Source organism: Cygnus olor, chromosome 5 (genome assembly GCF_009769625.2).
Source record: "Cygnus olor isolate bCygOlo1 chromosome 5, bCygOlo1.pri.v2, whole genome shotgun sequence".
NCBI lineage: Eukaryota > Metazoa > Chordata > Aves > Anseriformes > Anatidae > Cygnus > Cygnus olor.
The window spans coordinates 38,545,640-38,570,024 of record NC_049173.1 but is presented as its reverse complement, the minus strand read 5'-3'; the positions used below and the strand labels follow the sequence as shown (position 1 = coordinate 38,570,024).

Sequence of the window (24,385 nt, the reverse complement as noted above, 5' to 3'; positions counted from 1 at the left end):
TGTGTGATGAGTGATCCTGTAACTTGCCATCAGACCTTTTGAGAACTATCATTCTCCATATTTCTTAGGAGATTGTTTCCAGCCTAGCTTGCTCCTAAAGGGTCTGAATTATGAAACCTTGCCAGATGCAACTAGGCAACAAATATACTTCAATGGAATAGACCACAGTGTGACAGACTTCTGAATTCTGTGTTATGCTGTTGGACTTTTATCAGCAACTCTGTAAGGTATCATTCCCTTTTTTTATTAGACCTCCAGACAGTTCCTAACTTATATGATTAGGTCTTTATTCAGTCTGATTTAATTTTTCAATATAATCAGTTAAGAATTTGAAGCACTCTATCGGGTGTTCCAAAAAAATCCAAATGTATCTGTATGCTCTATTCATTTAACCAATAATTCTATAGTTAGGTTTTAAATCTCAGATTTGGAAGACATTATAACAACAGAACTGCTATACTGAATTGCAGAACACTTTTCACTAAATAACCATTACCAGTGTCTTTGAGAAGCAGCAGTATCCTGATTATTTGCAGTATGCAGCACACTGTCAGCTTACGGACGTACCTGTATCCTGGGAAATTCCAAGCTGATTTAGCTGACTTGTGAAGTGCTGAAAAGTACACTTTCTCTTTTCTTCTGGGAGTTCCTCAGGAAATCTTGGTAATACACCAGCATCACTGAAGAGTCTGGTTGTGCTACCATCAACTGCAGTCACTGCATGGAAACACCTGGGAGCTGCGAGGACAGCTGTAGTGAGAAATGTGTGAGGGAAGGAAGCCAAATCCCATTTCAGTGCTATTTACTCAAATAACAGAAGGTACGCACACACACATTAAAAAAAAAAAAAAAAGGAAGGAGGAAATTTATACAGATACAGAGAAAGCATTCCTAAAGAATGCTAATTTTGATAAATAAAGAGAGCTTTATAAGTCGGTATTCTGATTCTATAAATGACAGTTTTGAACGTCTCCTTGTATGTGTATCCAACTGAGATGCAGGATGAAAAGAGTATGTCTCTCAACTTGTTTCTGTCTACATTTCCAGACATAGACAAGTATGAAGATGGTGAATAAAAAAAGGAATAGGAATAGAGGGGATACTTTTTTGTCTGTATACAGAATTGATGTGTCTAAATTGGAAAGCTGCATTTTTTTTCTGACATTCACTTTTTTAAACATTTCAAATATCACACTGGATATAGAAAAAGCTCAAAAAATATGATGGCTAGAAGAGATGCTTTCTGTGAGGGTTATACAACTCAGTCTGTTCAGTTTATCATAAAGAATATTGGGAAGTAACTTAGTTTGTAGTGCATTCACTATATTTTCTTTGAGAAATAACAATATAATGTACCAAGGGTTCTGTTAGTCTGCTGAAGAGATGTGTAACAATAGCTGGTGATAAGAAGCTCAAACCAGAAAAGTCTAATAAGGAAATCATCATATTGGAAGATTTTTTTGTGTGTTTGGATTGATTTTGTGTTTTGTTTTTTTTAACAGTGAGCAATTAATCACACAAACAAGTTCCTTCCCCAAAAGAGCTGTATTCTCTGAGTTTCAATCCTGTCAAATCAAAACCAATTGTGGAAGAGAGGTCTTATAAAGCACAAGTTATATGGGATTCCTTACAGAAGTCATGGATGACACTTAAAGAGTTATCCCGTGTGGAAAGTCATACTAGATTCTAACATTATGTTCTGTGTGTATTAAATGAGAAGATAATTCAAATCAAATGGATCCCAAAATTAATGGGTACACAATTGTCTTTAACTGATTTATTAACCTTCTGTCTAAAGCTGTCTGACCATCATATCCTAAAGATAATAGGAATAGATTTCCTATCAAATGTTCCAGGATGTTTTTGCCCATTTGAGGATCAACCTTTATTTGCTTTCTTTTAGTTTTCCTTAATGCTCTGAAAATAGCAAATAGAAGTTCCATTTTTCTGGCTTTCAGGTATGTATGAAATATTTGCAAGCACTGTTGAAAAAAAGAAAACAGTAGTAAAACAGCAGTAAGGGATTTCAGTGCTTTATAGAGAAACAAAGGCACAATAGCAAGCCAGGAAATCTAATTTTTCTCACTTAATTTTTACAATTGCGTTTTTTATTCCAAGGTAATTTCAAAATGACAGTAGGAAGAAAGTGGGTGGACAAATGTTTCATATCCCAGTGATCCCAGATACTTTCAAAAATACATCCAAAAGAACAATACAATTATAATTGACTTGTTTTTCAAAAGGAAGGGTTCTTCTCCTATGGGCATTACAGATACATTTAACTATGTCTTCACTGTAGTCACCACAGCTCATAGAGATGTATTCTGTTAAATTAGCTGGCTTGGCTTCTATTAGCAGTGTAGCTGCCACAGTGTATAGGACTTGCACTCCTTCCTGTAACTGGGAGAGAGAAGAATGCCTGCCATAAGCCTTCTGCATAATGAGATTTCCTATTTGGGATTTTTTTTCCAACTTGGGAATTTGTGCCTTTAGGCATTTCCATTAGAACATCTCTTTGCAACAGGTAACGGGGAACTGAACAAAATTAAACATCAGGTTAAGGCAAAATAATCTGGAAAACATTGTCAGGCTTGTAATTATGCAATTCTCATCATTAATGTGTAATTTTTTTCTGGTCATGCTTTATTACAAGTAGTTTAGTAGAAGTTTAATATGGAGAAAATTGACAATAATATATGAAAACATGAGGAAGACTTCTGTGTGAAGGCATCTTAAAGAAATGATAACTAGAAGACAAATACTAGTTTGGATTTAAGATGTATCAAAAGTTGATTTGGTTGGTCCTTTTGGCAAAAGTGCACCAGAATACCAAAATGATTCTTTATTAAAATAGTTTACCATTAAAACTAATGCTTATTGAACAGTAGAGAATTTCCCATTTGCTCCTTGTCTGCTATGCAAGAGCACTTTCAGCCACTAAATGGGAAGAAACTGGAAGAGTCTTGGAAAGTGGCTGGTTTCATCTATTATTCTTGGGATTGTAACTGTTCCTTTGCCTGCTTCTGCAGATTCCTACCACATGGAACAATGCAACTTCTTTAGCAAAGTGTTAATTGAAAGTATTCGGAAAGAAAAACACAATGTCCGTATATATTGCCACACTCATGTACGGAAGTCTTATGGACAAGAAAATAATCACTTTTTAACCTTAGTTTGGACCATTCACAGTTATTTCATCTTCTTGTACTTCTTGCATATATTCTTTTTCCCAATTGTTTTGTAGTGTGAATACCAAAACAAATAGTGAGGAGCACAACGTACAATATACTACTTAATATCGGTATTTAAACTTTCACTAGATGTAAAAAGTACATTTTTTCTTCCGCGATGGTTCACTGAGATCAGTTTGTCATAGTTCATTTTCATTGAGCCTTGAAAGATCTCCCTTTGGAGAGAAGATGCTAGCAATTTTGTTCTTGATGCGGTTCAGCTAACTCTAGCTGCTGCTGGCCACAAAATCATATGATCTGATAAAACTGCTAGTATGTGCTCTAAGCATCTCATGCTTTGGAGTATTCATATCTACTCTTGTTCAGTCATTTACAGTGTGCTACTCCTGGCTAGTTTATACCTTTACTAATCATATAACATAAATCTCAGCCTCCTCTGCCTGAATTTCTTGTCACTCTAAGCCCAAATAGTTTTTGATACAGGGAAGTTTGGATATGGAAGAAATTCCTGTTCTGTGACCATAGTTTCTAAAATTGAAATTATATTATCCTCTACTATTCCTGTGCCTTACTCAGCTGAAAGGAAAATGAATGGCTGATACCCAGAGGATCAGTATAAATAATGTTCCATCAACTTAGCCTCTTACTACTGTACTGTATTCCTTCAAAGCTTTGTTGCTTATGAATACACAGCAATTTTGTGTGGATACTGTTTCTGTGACCTTTCCAAATCTTAATTCAGCAATGCACAGTAGAACTAATCATTCCTTTGTTGTGTCTAAGGCTCTTCAGTTTGCACAAAAGGGAAGAGTTGGCTTCTTGTTGCATGTTATTGCTTGATCAAAATGGGTGTCATTTTTCAGCATTAGCATAAGAAGTTAATGTACAGGCAGATACATACACACATAGTGTAGACCTTTAAGAGAACAGAAATAGTAAAGGTTGGTTCCTGGTTGGCTTTTAGTGACTAGGAAGATGAATAAAAAGATCCATGACTGAAATGATAGATGAGTTAAATTACTGAATTTAGTTATTGCTGTTTTATCAGTTCTTGCATTCCAGACTTCATTATGTGTTTCTGAAATGGAATAACAGCTAAAATTTCTGTAACATGGTTTAGTTTGTTTAAAAGAACAACCATGTTAAATAACAGAGTGCTTTGTGCATCAAAAGTGTTGGTAAGTGTTGGACTTTTGCAACTCTTGCCATAGAAGGTTATCCCACAAGACTCACAAGACTAATACTGTTCTTTAGTGTGGGTTTATCTAAATCAAATTCAAACACGAGCCTACACTACACTAATGATGAGTAACAGTTAATGACTTGTTCAGTTTATCTCACAAATGGCCGTCATCGGCTAATGGGTACTCCTGTTCATCTTCACAAGATATTTTGCAGTGGATATGGGAATGAGCTCACAGGACCATCCCCTTTCCCCTCTTATACACCTTGTGCTAGAGGTAAGTGTGGTTTTGGGGAATAAGGGTGGGATGTCATGAGATGAAAGTGAATGTGGGCTTCTTAAATTTTTCGCAAACCTCAGTAAAGGCATGTGTCTGGGGATGGACAAAGATTCAGCTGAATTCTTATTTTTTGCCCAAAGAGGTTACCCAGTCCTAAATTGACATGCTTTCCTTGAACTGGGAGTCAGAAATCCCTTTTCTCTTCTGTTTTTCTGCTGCAGAAATTCCCAACATTCCCATTATGTGGGCTCCAGAGAGGGGTAAGCAACATCTTCAATCCCACCCAATCATTTCCAAACTAATTCTTTGCTAGTATTTTTTTGCTTTTTAAATCATCATCAGAAACAGTTTTTAGATACATTTTTCCCATTCATTTGATTTTCTTGTGGATTCTCATATTTTTGTTTTATAGGAAGGTCCCATGACCTCCCCAAGTGCTAGGGTCAGACTCATCTGCTGTTTCCATTTGTGTGCTATTCTGTGGATTTCCATGGTTCGCTCTGATCTAATGATATTACCAGAGGGTGAGCATCTAGATTCTTGGGACTGTTTCACTCATGGTATCTTAAGTTATTGAAAAAGCACTGTCACCCTGCTTCCTTGTCAGTCGGTTAACAGGCTTATGTTTTATCCTTGCTGACAGTTGCGTCTGATTATTCATGGGCGTTGGTCTTCTGCTACCTTGCCTGTCTGGGGACTGCCTGGCAATCACTACTGTCTCTTATTCTCTCTATTGCTGGCTGTGTGGCATTGTCCTCCCGAAATCTTGGCCCTTTGCCTGACTGTCTGGCATTACCTCTTGACCAGCTAATTGCTCGACAGTGACTACCTCCTGCCCTGTACATCTGTTGAATGGCACATGTCGCCGCCTTACTGTCCCTTGTATCCGATCACACGTCGGCATCGGCTTTCCACTGCCCCGTCTCCCACTTCAAATGCCTGACATCACCTTCCTGCTGAGTGCATCTGCTGACTTTGCGGAGTTGTTCTTCTGCTGCTTGGCACACCTGCTGTTTGGTACTGCTTTATCGACTTGCTGAATGTCTGGCATTTTCCTCCTGCCTTTTCACCTGCTTCTTGATTATAGTGTCCCCTCGCTGCTCTTTGAGTCTGCTTACTCACTGATACTTGCTCTTTTGCTGTCCTGTCTACTTGCTTTTATGCCTGGCATTTCTATCACATTGTCCTGCCCACCTGCCTAGATTTTGTTTCTAAATATGCATCAGTCTGAAAACTTAAGAAGAAATGTAAGGAATGGGGAAACAATATTGTCTGGCTCCTTCATGGGCTGATTCAGTTCAACATACCAGCCAAAAAACTGATCTCAGGACCTGCATCCAGTTTTTTCATAGATCTGCTCACTCAAATCCCTCTCCCTTCTTAGGAAAAAAAAAAAAAAGAGAGAGAGAGAGAAAAAAAAAGCAAAAAAAAAAAAAAGCTCCTGAATCTTACTTAATCTTTACTTCATCACCTCATTTGATAGGTGTATTACTATTGAGTAATACTGTGTTAAGTATCCATTTCAGTAATAATTCAATACTAAATCAAATCACTAATATTACCTATAGTAATTCTAGCAGAATCCATGGAAGGTAGGTAATAACGGGAAAAAAAAAAAAAAAAGAAAAAGAAAAAACCAATAAACAGTATGTTACTGAGGCTCAGAAAGATTAAGGGCTGAATGTCGAGCTATACCCAATAAACAGTGGATCAAAGGAGCTAAATAATAAATTTTGGATATGTCTTATTTAAAGCACAAGGTTGTAGCTAGTCTGAAAAAAACACTGGATCTGTATGGGGTTACCAAACTGCAGTGTGTCCTACTTGTTGTTTCCTACTCTGCTGAGCTTTCTGTACTGGGAGAATGTTCAGTTGCCAGTTTACAGGAACCTTTTTGTCACTTTTTCACAGATTAAGAACAAAGGCGTGACTACATGTGTAAGGTCCATGGTGAGGATCCATAAATCAGTGCCAGAGCTTATTGTAGGAAGCAGGATTTCCTGCTTCTTTTCTTTTAATGCCAGTCACTTTCCCTCTGCTTTCCTAGTTCTGCCACAGTTTCTAGCTTATTATGAGTGTGGTTTAAATTAAGCTTTTGAATCCAGTACTAACTAGGAACTGGGGTAAATATTCTGTCGTAATGAACCCTGTCATCATTTCATCATAAAGTTTTCCTATACTTAAAATAATTATAATATCCTGTTAGCTTCACCTTTAAAACTCTCAATAGATTATTATATATTATATATGTTATTATTATGTTGCTATCTTCTGGGATACCCTAAATAGACTAACTGATGTCTGACCTTACCCTCAGGTCAGCATTCCCTGACTCAGTAGCCTCTTTCGCTTGTACCAGACTAGCCATGGGATCTGAGAGATACCCTATAAGAGCACAGCTTCCTCCCAACACCGTCTTGCCACCATGGAGAATAGCTCCCAGTGTGGCAGGCGTTGTTCAAGTAAGAGCCAACAGGAACCTTCTCCCAGCTGTCACATTGACCTCTCGAAATCTGGTAGGCTTCTTTCTGCTGCAAGGGACTTCAGGACACATCTGCCTTTACTCCCTTACAGTGTCCTAGGCTCTTCTGCTGTCCCTCGTCTCACTCTTACCAACTCTCCTTAGTTTCTCCAAACAGATTTTCTTCTCAGCTTAGCAAACTCTTAAAGACAGCAGGCTCAAAGTCTCTCACTTCCCACCAACTTCACACTGCTGAGGGTTCTGGTTAGAAGAACAGATCTCAGTGGCAGTTCACTTTCTGGAAGCTTTAACTATGTGTGACTTTGTTTTGCTTCTTTCCTAGGCTGTTGTTTGAGAACTGGCAGCAAGTGGGGTCATTAGAAGAGAGGAGGAGTATTCACCCTAGCAGTGTAGGGCTGCTGGACAGTTCGTGAACTCATTTCTTATCCCGAGAACCATAAGTCATTCTCTGGTGTATCATTTCAATTAATTCAGTTTCTCTAAATTAATATTACCACAGAAAAATGGTTAGTTTTCAAATAATATTCAGGTTGTATAAATTTTAAACTAAACAAAATGCAGAGAAACACCAGAAACTGAAGGAAAACAAACAATATGCTTTTCCTTGAGACTATGCAATTTTCTTGGTTGAAAATTATACCTACTGGAAAATTGATGCAGTGTAGTCTCAGGCAGCTTCACTGTAAAATATCCTGGTGAATCAGTTTTCCAGCTGTAGTGATCAAGCTATGGTACAAATATTTTAATCATTTCAAAAAAATGTATGTTTAGTTGAAAGAATACATTATAGTTTTTATGTTATAAAAGAGTCAAGATTTGGTTCAAGAAACAAAAATCTGCACACAAAGCTCTGGGAATAGCATCACATCTATCAAATCCCTGAAACAATTTTTGTTGTTAAAACATTTCTTGGTTTATCCTGTGCACTTTTCAACAAAAAGTTAACTTCTAGAACACTTACGAAGAGTTATAAGTCTTTCCAGCTTATAGCATTTCTCTTTCCAGGAAAACTAAATTTCCTGTTTTCAGGCTAAGTATATCTCAGTTTTGTTTTCTCTTACTGGACTCTTTTCCTTCCTTTCTCTCTCTGATAAAAAACTTTTCTAGTAGTCATTTCCTGAACTACTGTCTAAATCCTGCAAATTATTTGTCAGGAAAGTGTTTTTCATATACCTTCTCCTCGCTTCAATGAAGTATTTAAATTCCATTAAAATTTTTATAGTTTGCTTTTTTTATTCTTCTTTGTTTTGTAGAGGTATCATCTCTGATGATACTCAGCATTGTAACATTTAAGCAACTAATTTCTTCTGTTGTTTCTGAAGAAAAAACAACAGATTCCTGATTAATACAAGTCTTTTGCTCTCAGAAAGATAGATTTAAACATTATTATTTTGTTACTCTTGGGATTTCCAGAAGGTGTTCCACTGTCCTAATCCACTTAATCTCTGCTTTCAATTCCAGTTGAAGTTTTCCATTATTTTAAGAATAATGTGTCTGTCAGTGACTTGTATCAAATTAGAATTTAAATTCTGTTAAATCTGTATGTTGTTTCTGAATCCAGTTTGAAAGAACTATTTGTTTAATTTTAGACACGAATGCCTCAGGCGTAACACGTAATGCTAAAGAACATACATGCCCTTTGGTTCATGCATTCGCATCAGTGATGAAGGCTTTTGCTGTCACAACTCATGTAACAATTCTGCTGAAGGTATATTGAGACAGAGTAAGTTCCAGTGTCTCCCTACTTTTGCCTCTTTACTTAGGGTAAATAGCTTTCGTTGGAAAAATAAGGAAATAGGTACACAGAACAGATCTAAGAAACAATACAATACTGTTTTAGTAGGATTACTGCTGAGCATCACACTTTGTAACCTGTAATTTTTTCTTTTATTCTTTTGGATATATTTAGGAAGATTTGAATGCTCCGTCCTCTGGATTCCCTTTTCTTAAAATGCTCTTTAGAAAATGGTTAGAAAATGGTGTTTATATGGTTATAATGCAGTGTCTAATTGATTCCTTGTTAAGGTAGTATCTGTGGCTTCAACTTAATGAATTTTCTTAGGTGATTAAACTGATGTATTCACTGAAGTTATACGTGGAAGTAACCCAGTCATCTATCCCTCATTGACTATTGCTGAACTGTGTCCACTCATGTTTTAGATTTTGAATTTGCTGGAACTTCTTTCACTTAATACTTGAGCGTTTGATCAAGTCAGATATCATGGTTTGGAAATTTTGTCATAGACTACACTTGAACTTCTGCTTGATTCATTTTTTTCTACTCTGGTTGTACATTATAGCAACACTTAATAATCTTTTCCACCCTTCATGTTTGCTTTCACTAAATATTTGTAGACCTTAATTGGAGTTTTTCTTTCAATCTTTTTGCATATAGACTGTAGTATTTTTTAAATAAACTTTGTTTTGGGTGGTGTTGAAATCATGTACATCACTGAAGTGGCAGATTTTGCTGATTCTAAAGCTAAGTGAAACCTACACATTGCCCTATTTTTAGGCTGAGTTTTGGGGCTAAAGCTTCTTTTTCAAGAGTAAAAAAATGACTGGCTTTTTGCCAGTTCTAAGAACTGACTAGTTATTTCTGTGAAACAAATTAATGCATATTTATACAGAATTAATACATGAACAGAAAACCTTAAAACTATAGTCTCTCTTCAACTCTTCTACATAACATACAAGTTCTACTAATTTCTGATGTTCAGCATTGGTGGTTCCTGGGATGAGAAGGACAGGATATAGAGCCCTTTTGGATTTCTTTGTCTCTGGAGAATTTTGTTTCCTGTAGACTTACTAGTCTAGCTGGAACTTGTGGGTTTTTCTCAATTAATAGCTTGTCACCTTGTTAAGACAGCTTAATATTTTCACCAGAAATATTTAGTGTCTTTATTTCTCTTCCTTGATGTTTTCCTTACAAATGAGGGTGTTTTTTTTTTTTATTTAACTCTGTCTATTCAGACACAGTATTGGGCAACTGAGCTTAGGTGCATGCAGTTTCTAGGTTATTCTGAATTACCCTTTCATCATCCACATACATTATATAGAAATACTGCTGTCTGATTGTTTTCTTAGGTTAATCTTCTTAGAACTGTGATTTTGTAGTTGCTGTTCTCTGAGTGTGAGCTCATTGCTGTAGTAGTGAGCTGCTTAGCCTTTTCTGCAAGAGTCCAGATTTATCTACATTTTAAATATACAGAGGAAGAACTAATTTTTTGCCCGTGCCTAAGAATCTCTGCCTTACTGGTTGTTAAAAGCTACCACTTTTCTCAGTGATCCACTTATATGCTGCTAGTATAAAAATCAATCTACTGAAGAAGTTTGCCCACAGCGAGTTTTATTAAAAAGAGATTGCTACACACCTGATGGTCTGCTACTTCAAGAATAGCCGAAGTTAAGTGCAAGGGCAGGGAGGCACTTTTAGAAACAATTTTGCTATATCTATATTAATGAAAAGGAGCCTACATTACAAGAGCTTTGTTTTAAGAGCAGTTAGGAAGTAGGAGGACAGAATTTGTATATACAATACGAAGTTGCGTTAATGTGAAAGCATTTCTCAGTTGCAGCTGAGGAGTGTTAATAAATCACTGAACTGGTTTAGCTATGGTATGAAAGATAATGTGCCATCTTTTAAAACTGGAAGAAACTAGTGTTTTGGATACAAACATCTTTATAGAAAAGATCCTAAAAATAGTGAAATAAGAGGAAAACATACTCAACTTTCTTACTTGTTATATTGCTATGTTTTCTTATTATCAGTAGTAGATATTGTAAACTATTGGTTAAAATCAAATTCTAAAGAAAAAATAAATTTTATATTTAAAATTCCTCATTAACAGTAGATTAGGAATTCTGCTGTCTTTCATTACAGGGTTCTGTGCAGTAGTAGTCTCAAAAAAGTACTTTTTTAAACGTTAAATTGATGTGGTGGTAGGAGATAAACAGCCACAGTCCGTCTTTGAGAGTTCTTATGAGACAATTGAATTATGCCTTTAGATCTTACTGTTCAAAATGTTGAAGTCAAATAATAGGTTATTTACTGAATGTATTCTTAAAATAACTCTATGGATTACAGAGCATTAAAACCAAAACAAGTTTGTACTAAGAGTGTCCATCTTCTCTAAGAAGCTTTTTAATCCAATGCTGTCCATGAGAATCTTGGAGAGTAAAAACAAACAAACAAACAAAAAAAAACCATGTAATTTATGCCAGAAGTTAAATAATCCTATACCGGAAATTATTAGAGCGCACAGTTGGTCACTGGCTTTCAAAATCTGTTCAGTTGTTCAGTTCCTATGAGTACATCACCCAGGTGTACCTAAATCAGCAACTGGTCAGGCTCTAGATGCATGAATTGCATTACTGGATCTCACTGAAGAATTGTTTCTATAAGTTTTTAGGTTATGGCATAAGTATCTGAAAGCAGTTGTTACTACCATGCTTTATCATTTACTTGGACAGTGAGGATACTATGTAAGGGAATCTTAAGAGAAAGTGAAGTACTTTTTGTAGTTCTGGTAATGGGTATATTCTTGAAAATCCTCAGTAGTCCATCCTTTGTACTGTAGAAGGTGTATTTTAGGAGGGATTTTTTAAAATCTTCAACACTGATGATTTTAGATCTAAAATTGTTTGGAAGAGATACATGGCAGAAACTCACTAGAGTTCAGTAGGCAATATTTATTCTTCAGGGAAGGTAGCATATGATAGGAAGCAATAGACAATGTTGCTGTCATTCTCAAAAGAAAAGAGTTTCACATTTCAATCTCGGTACCAAATGCTTTAGAGTTAAAGCACTGCAAAATGATTTTTTTGGAGAAGTAAAGTTGTGAGTAAAGACTCCAAGTTATTTCACTGCCAAGGAGACCAGGCAAGTTCTTAGGAAAAAGCAACATTAATTTCTGGCTGGTGGCTTCATTCTCTGTGTGCGCTGATGAGGATCTGTAAATAATAGGTTCTCTTCCTGTGGTACTAAATCACAACGTAGCAAAAGTGATGGTTTTGTTTCTGGTTTTGGTTCTAAAATTTATTGCTTAAAATACTTTTTTTTTAAACTATAAAGAATCCAAGGTCAACACTAGTTTTGTATGAAAATAAGTTAACTGTACCCTGACTCCTCTTTGGTATAGGTAAATAGTCTAGAAGTTAGTACACATGTACTACACAGGGTAAATTTTATGAGACAGAGCTCCCTAGTTATTGTAGCGTTAGTAAAAGCTCATTATGTTGTCAGCTGTAGTAATTGTAGAATTCTTAGTGGTATTGATTAGAATTATTTCTGCTCATTTCTCTCATTTCTACTGCATGGTTCCGTAATCTGCTAAGAACAAATTTTTTTCACTTCTCCAGTTTTGTTCCACTTTAATTTTTAAAGAATGTTGCAAAAGTTGTGACAGATAACATAGATTCTTACATTTTGTGTTTAGTTTGAAGTAATTGGGGGGAAAAATAATAGAATAATAATAAATACATAACATTTTAGCAGTGATTTTGGAATAGCAGAGTGGTGTCACTACCTTTACCAGCATTTCTGCTGAATGATGAACAGAAATTCATCAAAAAAGAGGGCTGAAAAAAGGAAATAGCCACCTAGCCCTGCTTTGGAACCAAGTGCATGGACTTGTTTCCAACTGTCATTTTCACAAGCTAATATTTATATCCTCTCCTTCTTGCAAATACTTTGCCTTTTGGCACTGGCTTCACACACATACATTATACAGTTGTAACATGCTGCATCTGGTGGGCTGCATAAGTCTTCATTGAGCCTAAATGCCTTCCTCGTAGTGCAGAAAAGCATTTCGTAAGTGTTTTCTTTGCAGGGTTAACTGTTTCTAACAATTAATATTCTGTTGTTTTCACCAGAGTGTGTGAGGGTGAGTCATAAAATCAAGATCCATTTGGATGGCATAAATATTTTATATATCTTTACTGTCAGAGAATTTTGTTTAGCATTCAGGATTAAAAAATTGTTAATAACACTAAATATATATTAGACGTTATGTATAGAAATTGCTTATTTTTTGATTGCTCAGTTGCAACAATTTCTTTGACATTTGTATTACATAAATGGGGCAGGTGAGTCACTGATCTATGAAGTTCATGTAAATCAAGTACAACCAGATACAAACCTACTGAGGTACAGATACAAGTTGCAAATCCCACAATGTTGGTTTTTCTACTATATTGATTTAACTTTTCTTTATTGTATATAAAAATGTGAAGCATCTTCCCCCAGATGTTTTGCAAGCTGTAAGTAAAAATGAAGCTGAGTGTTATGAAGTAAATCTGTTGAGTAGTTATATTTCAGCTGATGAAAACAAGGTCTCTAAGGAAAGTTACAATAAATACTACTGGGTTAGATCTTTATTATCTAATGCATACCTAGGTAATTCTTTGTTTACAAAAATAACTATCATTGGACTCCAACAAATATATTAATGGCTCAGTCATGTATAAGTCATTGAAGTATTGTCAGAGGTACCTCTATCAGCCAGTTGCTTTTCATGTTTGTATGGAGTTGTACTGATAAAATCATTTGCTGATACTGGTTTATAAACACGGATGTGGAATTAGCTCCAGGCTTCTGAGTCTCTTGCCGTAGGCATTAGGTACCAATAAACGGTATGATGGGTCCCAGTGAAGAGAGTGAGGGAATTTGAAGGCAAGTTGTAGACACAGGGAATCATGGATACAGGGAGAAACAGAAGACAAAGAGTCTGTATTTGATCTAATCTAACAGCAGTTATTGGTGTGACACTTTTGTTCCTCACAAAGATAATTTCTGTAGGGTCATTCTGTGAAGTCTGGGACTTCGCTGGCAGCAGAGTCACTGTGAATATGCTGAGAAAGCAAGCAAACTTCAAATCAGCATTCCTGTGCTGCTGAACTGTTGTCAGTGGAAATGTTACTGATATGTGCAGGTACACCAGTTGGTAGATTTAATTTTTAGTTGGCTACACTAATCAGGGTTTCATCCACCTTTGGCTTTATACGGATTTGAGATGGGAGTGAAAAAGGAAAAGGAACGTGTAATCATGTCACTTACGGGAGAAATATATATCAAGCTGGACATTGATAAAGGGAGGAGTTGATAGAATAATCCACCCTAGTAAGTTTAGACATGGCTTGTTTTATGTGCAGTAAATTTATAAAAGCCTGTGAGAGCTCTCAGGATGTGTCTTTATGGATGTGATACCTGTACCCACATTTAACATCAAAAACACTTAACACAAATATCAAAATGGAGAATCACCAGACTCACACTGAGCTTCTTACTGTGCAGTGGACGTGACAGAAGCCTAGGTGGTTACTTAATGAGGAGGAACAACACACACACGTGGGGCAGCATTGGGCTGATGTCCACCTAGCACCATCCAGTGAGCCCAAACTTAGTGATAGGTGCTTACTTAAGACTTTCATCAGATACTCTCCACTACTCTGGGACCATATAGCAGTTGACAGGTTTTTACAGACCCACATAAGTAGCACTTGTGGATGTTTTATTGTTGAGGAAATGATGGTTGTCAGGCTGCTACTTTTAAAGTGTGTGTGGCCAGGTTCATTGCTGTGGGTGTGCATTTCGTCAAAAGCTCTGGAATGACAGCAAACACCTACGTCTGGGATCCACCTTGTGCAGAAGCAACTCTTCACTGCCTTCTGGATGCAAGCCATTGTTGACTTGCATGGAACTCTGACAGCTAATTTGACATCAGGAAGCCAATAATCATAGTTGTGTATGTATGAAAGACAGCTGTTGCTTGGTGTATCTCAGTGAGCAACTCATCCACGGTCTGTGAATAATATAATTACAAGTGATAGCACCCCAGTGTACTCCTGGACCTGACCAATCACTATGTATACTTCACTTACACTGTGAAACACATGCACCAAATCTCGTGCATCTCGTGTGTGTTTCTGAATTCCAGCTTCTCTTTGGTCATGTTAGCATATTCTTCCCTTCTTGCATCATAAATTCTGGTATTTTCAGTGTGAGTAATGACAAACTCTGCCAGTTTGTATAAGGACATTAAAGGCCTATTTTCATCTGTATAGTATGGCTATATGAGGATAAGGGGATAGTCTTCTAGCAGAACCCCTTAGAACTCCATATGGACCTTGACACAGCAGTAGCAGGGCTGAGGATTCTTGAACTATCAGCCCTGGGTTTACCACCTTTTTCCCTCTGATATCAGAGGGATCTGGATAGGCTGGACTGCTGGGCTGAGGCGAATGGGATGAGGTTTAACAAGGCCAAGTGCTGGGTCCTGCACTTTGGCCACAATGACTCCATGCAACTCTATAGGCTTGGGGCAGAGTGGCTAGAAGACTGTGAAGAGGAAAGGGACCTGGGAGTGTCGATCGATGCTCGGCTGAATGTGAGCCGGCAGTGTGCTCAGGTGGCCAAGAAGGCCAACGGCATCCTGGCCTGTATTAGAAATAGTGTAGCCAGCAGGAGCAGGGAGGTGATCATCCCCCTGTACTCAGCTTTGGTGAGGCCGCACCTCAAGTACTGTGTTCAGTTTTGGGCCCCTCACTACAAGAAGGACATCAAGGCCCTGGAGCTTGTCCAAAGAAGGGCAACAAAACTGGTGAGGGGTCTGGAACACAAGTCCTGTGAGGAGCGGCTGAGGGAACTGGGGTTGTTTAGTCTGGAGAACAGAAGGCTCAGGGGAGACCTTATTGCACTCTACAGCTTCCTGAAGGGAGGTTGTGATGAGGAGGGGGTCGGCCTCTTCTCTCAGATAACTAATGATAGTACTCAAGAGAATGGCCACAAGTTGCGCCTGGGGAGATTTAGATTAGATATCAGGAAAAACTTTTTCTCTCAAAGAGTGATCAGGCACTGGAATGGCCTGCCCAGTCAGGTCCCGTGGAGTCGCTCCACTCCCAGTGGAGTCACCGTCCGTCACAGTGTTTCAAGAAGCACCTGGACAAGGTGCTACGAGATATGATTTAGTATCTTAGTGGGTAGTATCGGTGATAAGAGGGCAGTTGGACTAGATGATCTTGTAGGTCCTTTCCAATCTTGTGTTTCTGTGATTCTGTGATTGTTCCCAAAGGTGCTCTGTCAAATTGCTATCGTAGGTGGTTTGAATTTTGGTGTTAATTTTTATTGGGAATACTCTTGTAACACAGTAGAGATGCAACAGTTAATGTTTTCAGGTATCTTGTACTGAAAAAAAAGTACTTGAAGACCTTCAGTACACAGACCTTCTGTGTGGAGGAAGTAAGTAGCAAAGATGGCTTATATTCCTAGAAAGTTACTAACTTTGCTGACAAGTTGAGAGACTTTTACAAACCTGCTTGGCTTTGGTTGCTGTGCAGCAGTATTTGATAGATTTTAACCATTTTTCAAACTAACTGAGCAATCAGCCAAAGAAAGTTGATTTTGGAGGGTTAGAGAGAAAGGTTCCTGTCAAGCCTTCTGTCCATAGAAAAGACATAGAATATTATCATACAAGATCCTGGGTGCATACAATAAGAAAAAAATCAAGGAAAGACAGCACGATGGTGAGAACAAGTGACTAAAAACTGATGTTTATTCAGTAACTTTCCGACATATTGAGAGAAACCAACTGCTGTAACCTTTATTTGTTATTGTACTAAGAGATAGATATAGATATATATAGATAACTGGTTTCCAGGCTAGAAGCTGTAATCAGTCTAGCTCCATGTAAGCTCTATTTTCTCACCTGCAAAATAAGAGTAGGGAAGTAGAGAATAAGCTGAAATAGCTGACTTGTGAATCAAAATTACAGGCACACGCGTTATCTCCAGCAGAGGTACAGTGATAACCTTGACGATAGTATCTCATCTGCAAGCTGAGCAAGGCAATTTTTATTCTTAATCTATACACCTCTTCTACACCTCGTTGACAGACGTGACTGAAATTTCTGTTGCATATTTGACTGGTCTGTCTCTGTAGTTCTTTGTCCAGTCTTCTGAGGTTTGACTTTGTGTTTTGCAAGTTCTGCTGGAGAGGATATACAGGTATTTCCTTGTTTATGCATTTTCAAGACTTCTGCATTCACTGTAAAGCTCAAATACACAATAATATGTTATCTGTGCTGATTCTATAGTCTGTTAAATATAAATTGTCTGCAAATCTGTTCATTAATTTGCATAAATAGCTTTAGAATGTGCTATACAAAGTCATAGATTTGAACTTTTCCAACAGAAATAATATTTCCAAACAGAGGCAATCTCGGTCATCTTAATTTGATCAAATGTATTATGACTTCCTCAGTCTCATATTTGCATTTTAGTTCAAAAGATAGAACTATATTACTTCCCCCAAACGGCTGAAGGGTATATAAAATGTCTCAGATCATTACTTACTCAGATCATTACTATTAAGAGGTCAAACTTGGCCATGTTTAATATCTAAAAGAGAAAGATAAGGAGTTTCTGAGCATTTCAAGAGTCCTAAGTCTTTTAATTAGATTGGTCTGCAGTAGGTATATCCTCCAGAAGCTGCCTGGGAGGGCTTCCACATAATGTAATTTATATGAAAGAAAAGAAAGGCAGTGAAGCAGCAGAGAACTCTGTGAAACCAATTGGCAGTGAGCCATCTGTTAAGCAACCACAGCTACGTCAGAGACATCTAAAAATATATCCGTTGGATTGGGAACATAATGCCCTAACTACAGTAAAAAGGCACTTTGAATACTATCAAAAATATGTTTTACAATATATTGCGTTTATTCATATACCAATGAAATATAAAAGAAATGATCTCACAGACATTGTTATTAAATCCTGAATAGTAGTATTTCAAAATTTTTATTTAATTGTTAGCCTCCGTTTCTCTCTGGATTAGAAGCTACCATTTTATTGCTTCAATTTCCATTTTCTCTCTCCCTGGTCCCCCCATAGCCTGGCACTTGTATCGTATCCCGTCTTCCTTTTTACTTTTCCTGAGGTTTCCCCTCATTTATTGTCTGTCCAAGCCACCTTGTGCAGTCTTATTTCCAGCCCACTCACCTCATTCACTTGCCCTCACTGTACTCTGTGAACTGCCAGTTTTGTGGCTCCATGCAGCATTTCTCTGCTACAGGTTTCTGAGTTTCATCTCAAACAGGGGAAAGCCATAAGGTTGATGCCAGTGGTCATGAAATTTTGGCATGTCTTAAAACTGAAAAATGTCAGATATAATGACTTGAAATGAAATCATATCTATTGGTAAGTCTGTCGCACTCTGAAAATATCTGACTACATTTATATTAGAATGCTTCAGTTTTGTCTGTTACTCTAATGTGCGTACTAGTTTTTCTGTTAACCCCAGTTATCTGCCAAAACCCCAGTATCCTTTAATCCTAAGTGAGTAAAGAAAACTGAGCTGTGCTATTAGGGGTTGGCTTCAATAAGCTAGGTACTTAGTTGATGATTTTTTTCATAACTGTCATTGAAGGCATCTAAAATTGCTCATAAAGCAAAGTTTGACAATCTTAACTCAGTCTTGCTGAAGTATTGGTAAAGCGTGAAGGATGTGTGTGAAGAATCCTGTGTGCAGATGCCGGTGCTGGGCGGTTAGCTCCCAGGCAGGACACAGATGAACATAGCCTTTTGGCATCTCTCTTCCACTCTTCCTTCAGTCCTGAAAGAAGCATTAGAAAGCCTGCCCAGCAGCACTTCGCTGCACTGTTAGGTGGAACCACTATTTCTTACGGAGAGGCACAAAGTATCTGCACGTCGCTGCAGCACCTTTAATTTCCTTCGTGCCCGTAAATAAAGCCAGAGTGGGCTTCCCAGTGTGATGGTGATTCCAGCTCCTGTACATCACACATTTTAAGTCATGTTGTTTAAGGACATCCAAAAAGTGGAGTCTCCAGTGCCTGATTGCAAGGGCAGATGTCACTGTAAAAGATGTTTATGTAGCAGGAGCCATTTTGGCTGCATCTGCCCAAAGACTGCAGGAAGCATTCCCCTGTCTGTAGAAGGCTGCCCGCAGGAATGAATACAAGCATGTATATTTTGAAACAAGTATTTTTAGAAACTTATGTTGAGGGCTGCTGCTTGGACTTTCTGCCCTTTCAGATTTTGCTGTTGCTCAGTTTATACATTTTTAATAATCACATTGCCTGCTAGCAGTGACATTTTGTGAAGGTCATTTTTCTTGTGAAGTTAGAGAATGGACTAGAATTTCATTGAAGGACTCCTGCAGCTGCAGGATCATTGTTTGTGCAACTCCTTTGCATCTTCTACTACCTTTGAAGCCTGTTTAGAATTTTAACTAATGATATCTTCAAAGTGTCACTGTGCTCAAGGGCAAAAAAGAAATCTCAAAATGCACTTTATATTTAAAATGAGTTTTGAATAGCTTTGAAGCATGGCATTAGCTGAAAATAAAAGGCATTGACATATACTTACTGTGTGCACACAGAGACTTCCATGTTTCATCAACTTTTTCATTGTCAGGAAAGTGTCCATACACCACTGCAGTGCATTTTTTTTCAGAATTTTTAGTGTGCAATTGGTACTTCAGCAGCTGCCTTTTGGCATTCTCTCTCAATGCAGAGGTTTAACTTTTGTTTATATCATTTCTAGTCTGCTTATTCTTTTTTCCCTTTTATAGAAATACTGACACATGTATATGCCTTTTCTGGCTCTGAGTAGAGGGTGGCAGATAAAAAAACCAACATGATATGCTGGAAATAAGAGACTGTGGTGTTAGCTACTGAATTAAAATTCTTTGGTTTTGTATAAACCAAAGTTCTTGCTTCCCACAACTGAAGACATACCAGGTTTGCTTAGTGATAAAAGACTTGATGGTTTACTTGGTAGTTATGTCTGATGTCTTCTGATGCTGACATATTCCTCTAAAACATATTAAGTGTTAGTGGCAATGTTTGAGAATATGGCTGGTGAAATACCTGTACTGGTTTGTTTTGTTTTGTTTTCTGTTTTGTTTACTGCTTTCTGTGAAGTTTTCTCTCTGTATAGCTAGTCTTGGACTCCTGGATCCTTCAAGTAGGGATATCATTGCGTTAACTGTCATTTTCCTTCTCTATGACATGGTTTTTCTATTTGTAAACTTGGAGTTTATAAAAGTACAAAGATCTGATTTGTAATTTAATCTTTCCCACCAAATTATTTGTCTGGTTTTCTTCTACTATACTCCTTTACTGTATCAAACTCCCAGGAAAATTTAGCTTATTCAGCGTGTCTTTACATTTAAGATTTGATTTTCTATTTCTATTTTGATAGCTGTGCTATCAAAGGATAGTAGTTTGGCTGGATGTTTTACAACAGATTTCACAGTTTTATGAGCATTGCTAACACTTCAGTTGTGCCAAATAATGTAGAATCTTGATTCAGAACATGAATCAAGGTGATGCACTGAAAAGCAACCACTGTGAGAGAATTGGAGAGCGGTTAGGATTGTAACCTTCCTTTAAGGTGTTAGGTCCTAACTAAAGTTGGAGATTGGGAGACTAGAACTGATTGGGCATTTATGAAAATCTCTGTTAGGAAGGAGGGGCAGAAGTTTGTGAATATCCCTGGAAAATCATTTCCCAACTGGTACCCTGTCTGGGTAAAGGACTGAAAAGACAAGCATTTTCAGACTATGCTTCCAGGCTTCTGGATGCCCACTGCATAGGGACCGCTTGGCTAGAAGCCACCAGCCTGTTTGGAATCGCTGTTTTGCCGACATGATCAAAAGGGAAGGCCTCAGCCTCTGGCTGTTATCATTACCATTTTACTATTTTCCTGCCTGCCTGCTACATGGGCTTCCGTTGGCAATTTTTTTTTCTATCTTCTGCACAGACCAATTTACCCTTCTTGTGCCTGCGAAAATCTCAACTGGAAAATGTGAATGAGATTGAGGAGGAAGAGCAGACCATTACATGCAGTCTTCTTTTTGCTTATTCCCAAACATTCCTTCCTTTCTGTTAGAGGGAGTTGTTATTTATGTGGTGTTGGTTAGTTTTTCCTACATATATAGGATCCTGACTTCTAAAATTTTCTGTAGGAGTCTTTACAATAAATACAGCTAACAGTGCTTCTTCCTACCTCCTTGACTTTCCTTATTTTACACAACCAAGAGAAAATTCTTCAACATATTCCAGTGCTGAGAGTTTAGCAAGGACATATTTTGGTTCTGAAACAAACAAACAAAAAAGATTTTCTTTCTTGAATTTCAGCTTGTTTCGCATTTTTCTAGTCCTTGTTGCTTTTCACTCACTTGCTATTTAATCTTTGATTACAGGCCACTAAAGAAGTAATAGAGCGAGAAGCCCCAGGGATGGCCCTGGCAATGCTGATGGGATCACTTAATGTAACTCCTTTGGGCATGCTCTCTAGGTAAGAATATTTCCTTCAGAATATGAAGTGAGCTATTTCCTTAGAAATATGCAGGGTAGGGGAATGACTGTACAGAAATAACTGAAGATTGCTAGTGTTATCAAGACTATAAGTCTTAACTTCAGAGAACTGGCCAAATTCCAAGAACAGTAATTGCATTCTCTCATTTTATTCCCTTTGTAGTCTCCACTAGGCACTGTATCTTCCTGTATTTTCTTTACCAGGCTATTTGTAATATTGATGCATGCTGTTGAACAGCTGTCTTTTCACTCTAGAGCTGTGACATTTCAGTGGTGACTGAAGAATTCTTCTGTATGTTGTTCACCAACTGCTAAAATGCTTGTTTAGCAAAAAAAAAAAAAAAAAAAAAAAAAGGAAAAAAAAAAAAAGAAAAAACTTGATAAATACATACGTATTGTTGTGTTATTGCTTTTATTCCAGTACTAGCAAAAGCTCTCTGAATAAGTGAAAAGGTATTTTATCACATGCTTTCAGATCTAGTACATTAACTCCTAGATTTTGATATTCCCTGTTAAATAGTTAGCAACTGATACTCTCCCTGCTGGTGTTTCTTGCTTGTCATTGACACCTCTTGTTATCCTGTATTTCCTTCTGGAGTTAATTTTATTTTATTCCTTCAAGATCTTTAGAATTGTGTATCATTTATCTATGATAGATTTAGTAATATCAATGCATTTCATAAGTCGGTTTGTGATTATGTGTCATTTCAAGGTAACTAAGAAGCAATGGCTATTACAGTTTTTGTTTTCTTGTTGCATAATGAGGGTATAACAATAATTATGTAAGTTATAAACAAAGCAGGAACTTCAAATTTGTTTGAAATTTTGTATTCAGATACTTGGATTTTTAAAAGACATTTAGATTTGAGTTTTAGTAGTTCAACAAAGTATTTCAAAACTTTCTGTATCACTTTGTGTATCTGAAAGGGCAGCATTACCAAGGTAACATCTTCAGATTCTGTCCAAACTAGCAAGTACTTTCATTTTTTTATCTGATGAAATTTTTAACATTGTAAGTCGTATATTTTGAAGTATTTTAGCTGTTCTGTTTCTGATCAAGAGAAAGATATCTATTTAGGTGATACTGAATAACCAACATTGGTTTAGGATGTGTTGTGATCAGGATGGCTGAAAAGATGTTTTAATGATAGTGGAAGCAGAATGCTGGATAGCAACCTAACTCTTCTATAGACAGAGCAAGAAAATATTCCTTAACCTACAGCCACTTTCAGTAGTCATTGACAACCATTACGGGACATAACATCTCTGTGTATCTATACTGAAAATGTTTTACAAATAGACTTCGTGCAGTCATACTAGGCCTTAAAAATTTCCCAGTGAAAACCTTTACTTCAGGCCTATATGTAATCAGCATGCAAAGGGCTAGTGTTTGCATAACATTCAGAGCATAAAGTTAAGTACACAAAAATTAAAAAAATTACATCATTATGGTTTCTTGCACAATCTTCGTTCTGCAGGAATGCACGTGTCCTGTGATTAAGTTTTTTATAGAATTCTTCTGCAGTTGTTCAAGATGGAAGGGGGGAAATTCACTTTTTTGTTGTTGTTGTTGTCCTCTGTGTAATCCCATATCATTTGGGGTACTCTTTATTCAGGATCTTCTCTGAATGCAGACACTTCCTCTGGGATTTTTCTTACATCATTTTTTACTCTAAGACATAAATTAGCTGTAAATTGCTATATTTTCTTAGGAAATTCTGCAAATTGAGGTAGTTTTGTTATCCCCCTTTTACAATATGAACTAAGCTACATATTAAGAGTGGTCAAAAACATACACTAATTTTAGGCACACACTTTGAGAAATGTAAATCTTAATTTTTCAGAGTGTTTAGCTTTAAATGTCTCTTGTCTCAAGCTTAGCTCTCATTGACTTAATTTTGAAATTAAGTTCTTATGGATACTCCTGCACGTAATTTACTCCAAAAAAAAAGAAAAGAAAAAAAAAGGCAGAACTTTATTATGCAACATTAAGCTAACACTTCTGTAAATCACCTGCAGTTTGGGAAATGTTAGATCAATCATGTTGAATTTTTTCACTTGAACTTTCAGAAATTTGTATAAGGTATAGGCTGTTTTTCCTGACTGTAGACCAACATTAGAAACTGGTAGAAAGTGCTGGGTTATTTTGCAGACTTGATTCACAGATACTGACAAATGAAGAGTCTCTGAGACTTATAACTGGATACATCGGGGAGTATCTTGGAGGGTCATAGACTTTTCAGTGTTTCCTCTTTCTCTGTGACCTTCCAACTGTTCTTGTCCTAGAGTTAATCTCCTCACAGGATTTCTTACCCAAGTCAACTACCTGTGCTGTTGCAGTCTTTAAAAAGCCTCAGTACCCCTTGCCCATCAAAACTTCTTCTCAGGGAGATGTTTTTTTTTTTTTTTTTTTTTTTTTCTTCCCCAAAGAGATCATGTTCCTCTATTCTATCTCTGCATTAGATCTGTATTTTCTTCCCACATCCATTTTTTCTGTCTTTCTCCCTCATCTTGTTTTTCCTACAGGTCCTTTGCTTCTATTCATACTCTTTTTTTTTCTCAGGCTTCTCAGAATTTTCTCATAATTTCTGTCCAATGCACCACTAGGCTGAGGATAACAGGGGATCCACAGCATCTCTCTCAATTGTTCCCCATTTTGAGGAAGATCATTAATTTATCTCTCACATTACCCAGAACGCACACACCCTTGGTGTGTTTCTATGTTGTTGAGCGCACACTATTTTTTGCAAGCCATGCAGTTCTTAAGTATTTTTACTTACTTTTGCATGCTGTCATGAGAAATCATTGGCAGCCCCATTTCTGTCTTATGCCACTAGACATCACTGTAATTCCTCAGTGGATGTTTCCTGTTTCCCTTATTTTGAGTCTGTCATAAAGTATAGTTTGACTACT

General features: G+C 37.1%; 1 protein-coding gene and 1 long non-coding RNA gene across 26 annotated transcripts in view; one reads left to right on the top strand and one right to left on the bottom strand.

The window, feature by feature from the left end:
- The window catches only part of GPHN (gephyrin), a 333,615-nt gene that overhangs the window by 195,762 nt on the left and 113,468 nt on the right, over positions 1 to 24,385 (top strand). For 16 of the 25 annotated variants that reach the window (XR_005820015.1, XM_040557299.1, XM_040557315.1 and 13 more), the window contains 2 exons: positions 4,876 to 4,914; positions 21,358 to 21,452. Coding sequence is in view for 24 of the 25 variants with exons in the window: in XM_040557299.1 (XP_040413233.1) it covers positions 4,876 to 4,914; positions 21,358 to 21,452 (134 nt within the window). In the remaining variant the exon portion in view is untranslated. The remainder of the gene's footprint in view (positions 1 to 4,875; positions 4,915 to 21,357; positions 21,453 to 24,385) is intronic. The other 9 variants (XM_040557318.1, XM_040557300.1, XM_040557323.1 and 6 more) reach the window with 1 other exon arrangement.
- Positions 16,730 to 18,270, bottom strand: LOC121070327. The gene is made up of 3 exons (XR_005820017.1): positions 18,132 to 18,270; positions 17,487 to 17,531; positions 16,730 to 17,121 (listed from the first exon to the last, which is right to left on the bottom strand). It is a non-coding gene; the product is annotated as an uncharacterized LOC121070327 (long non-coding RNA).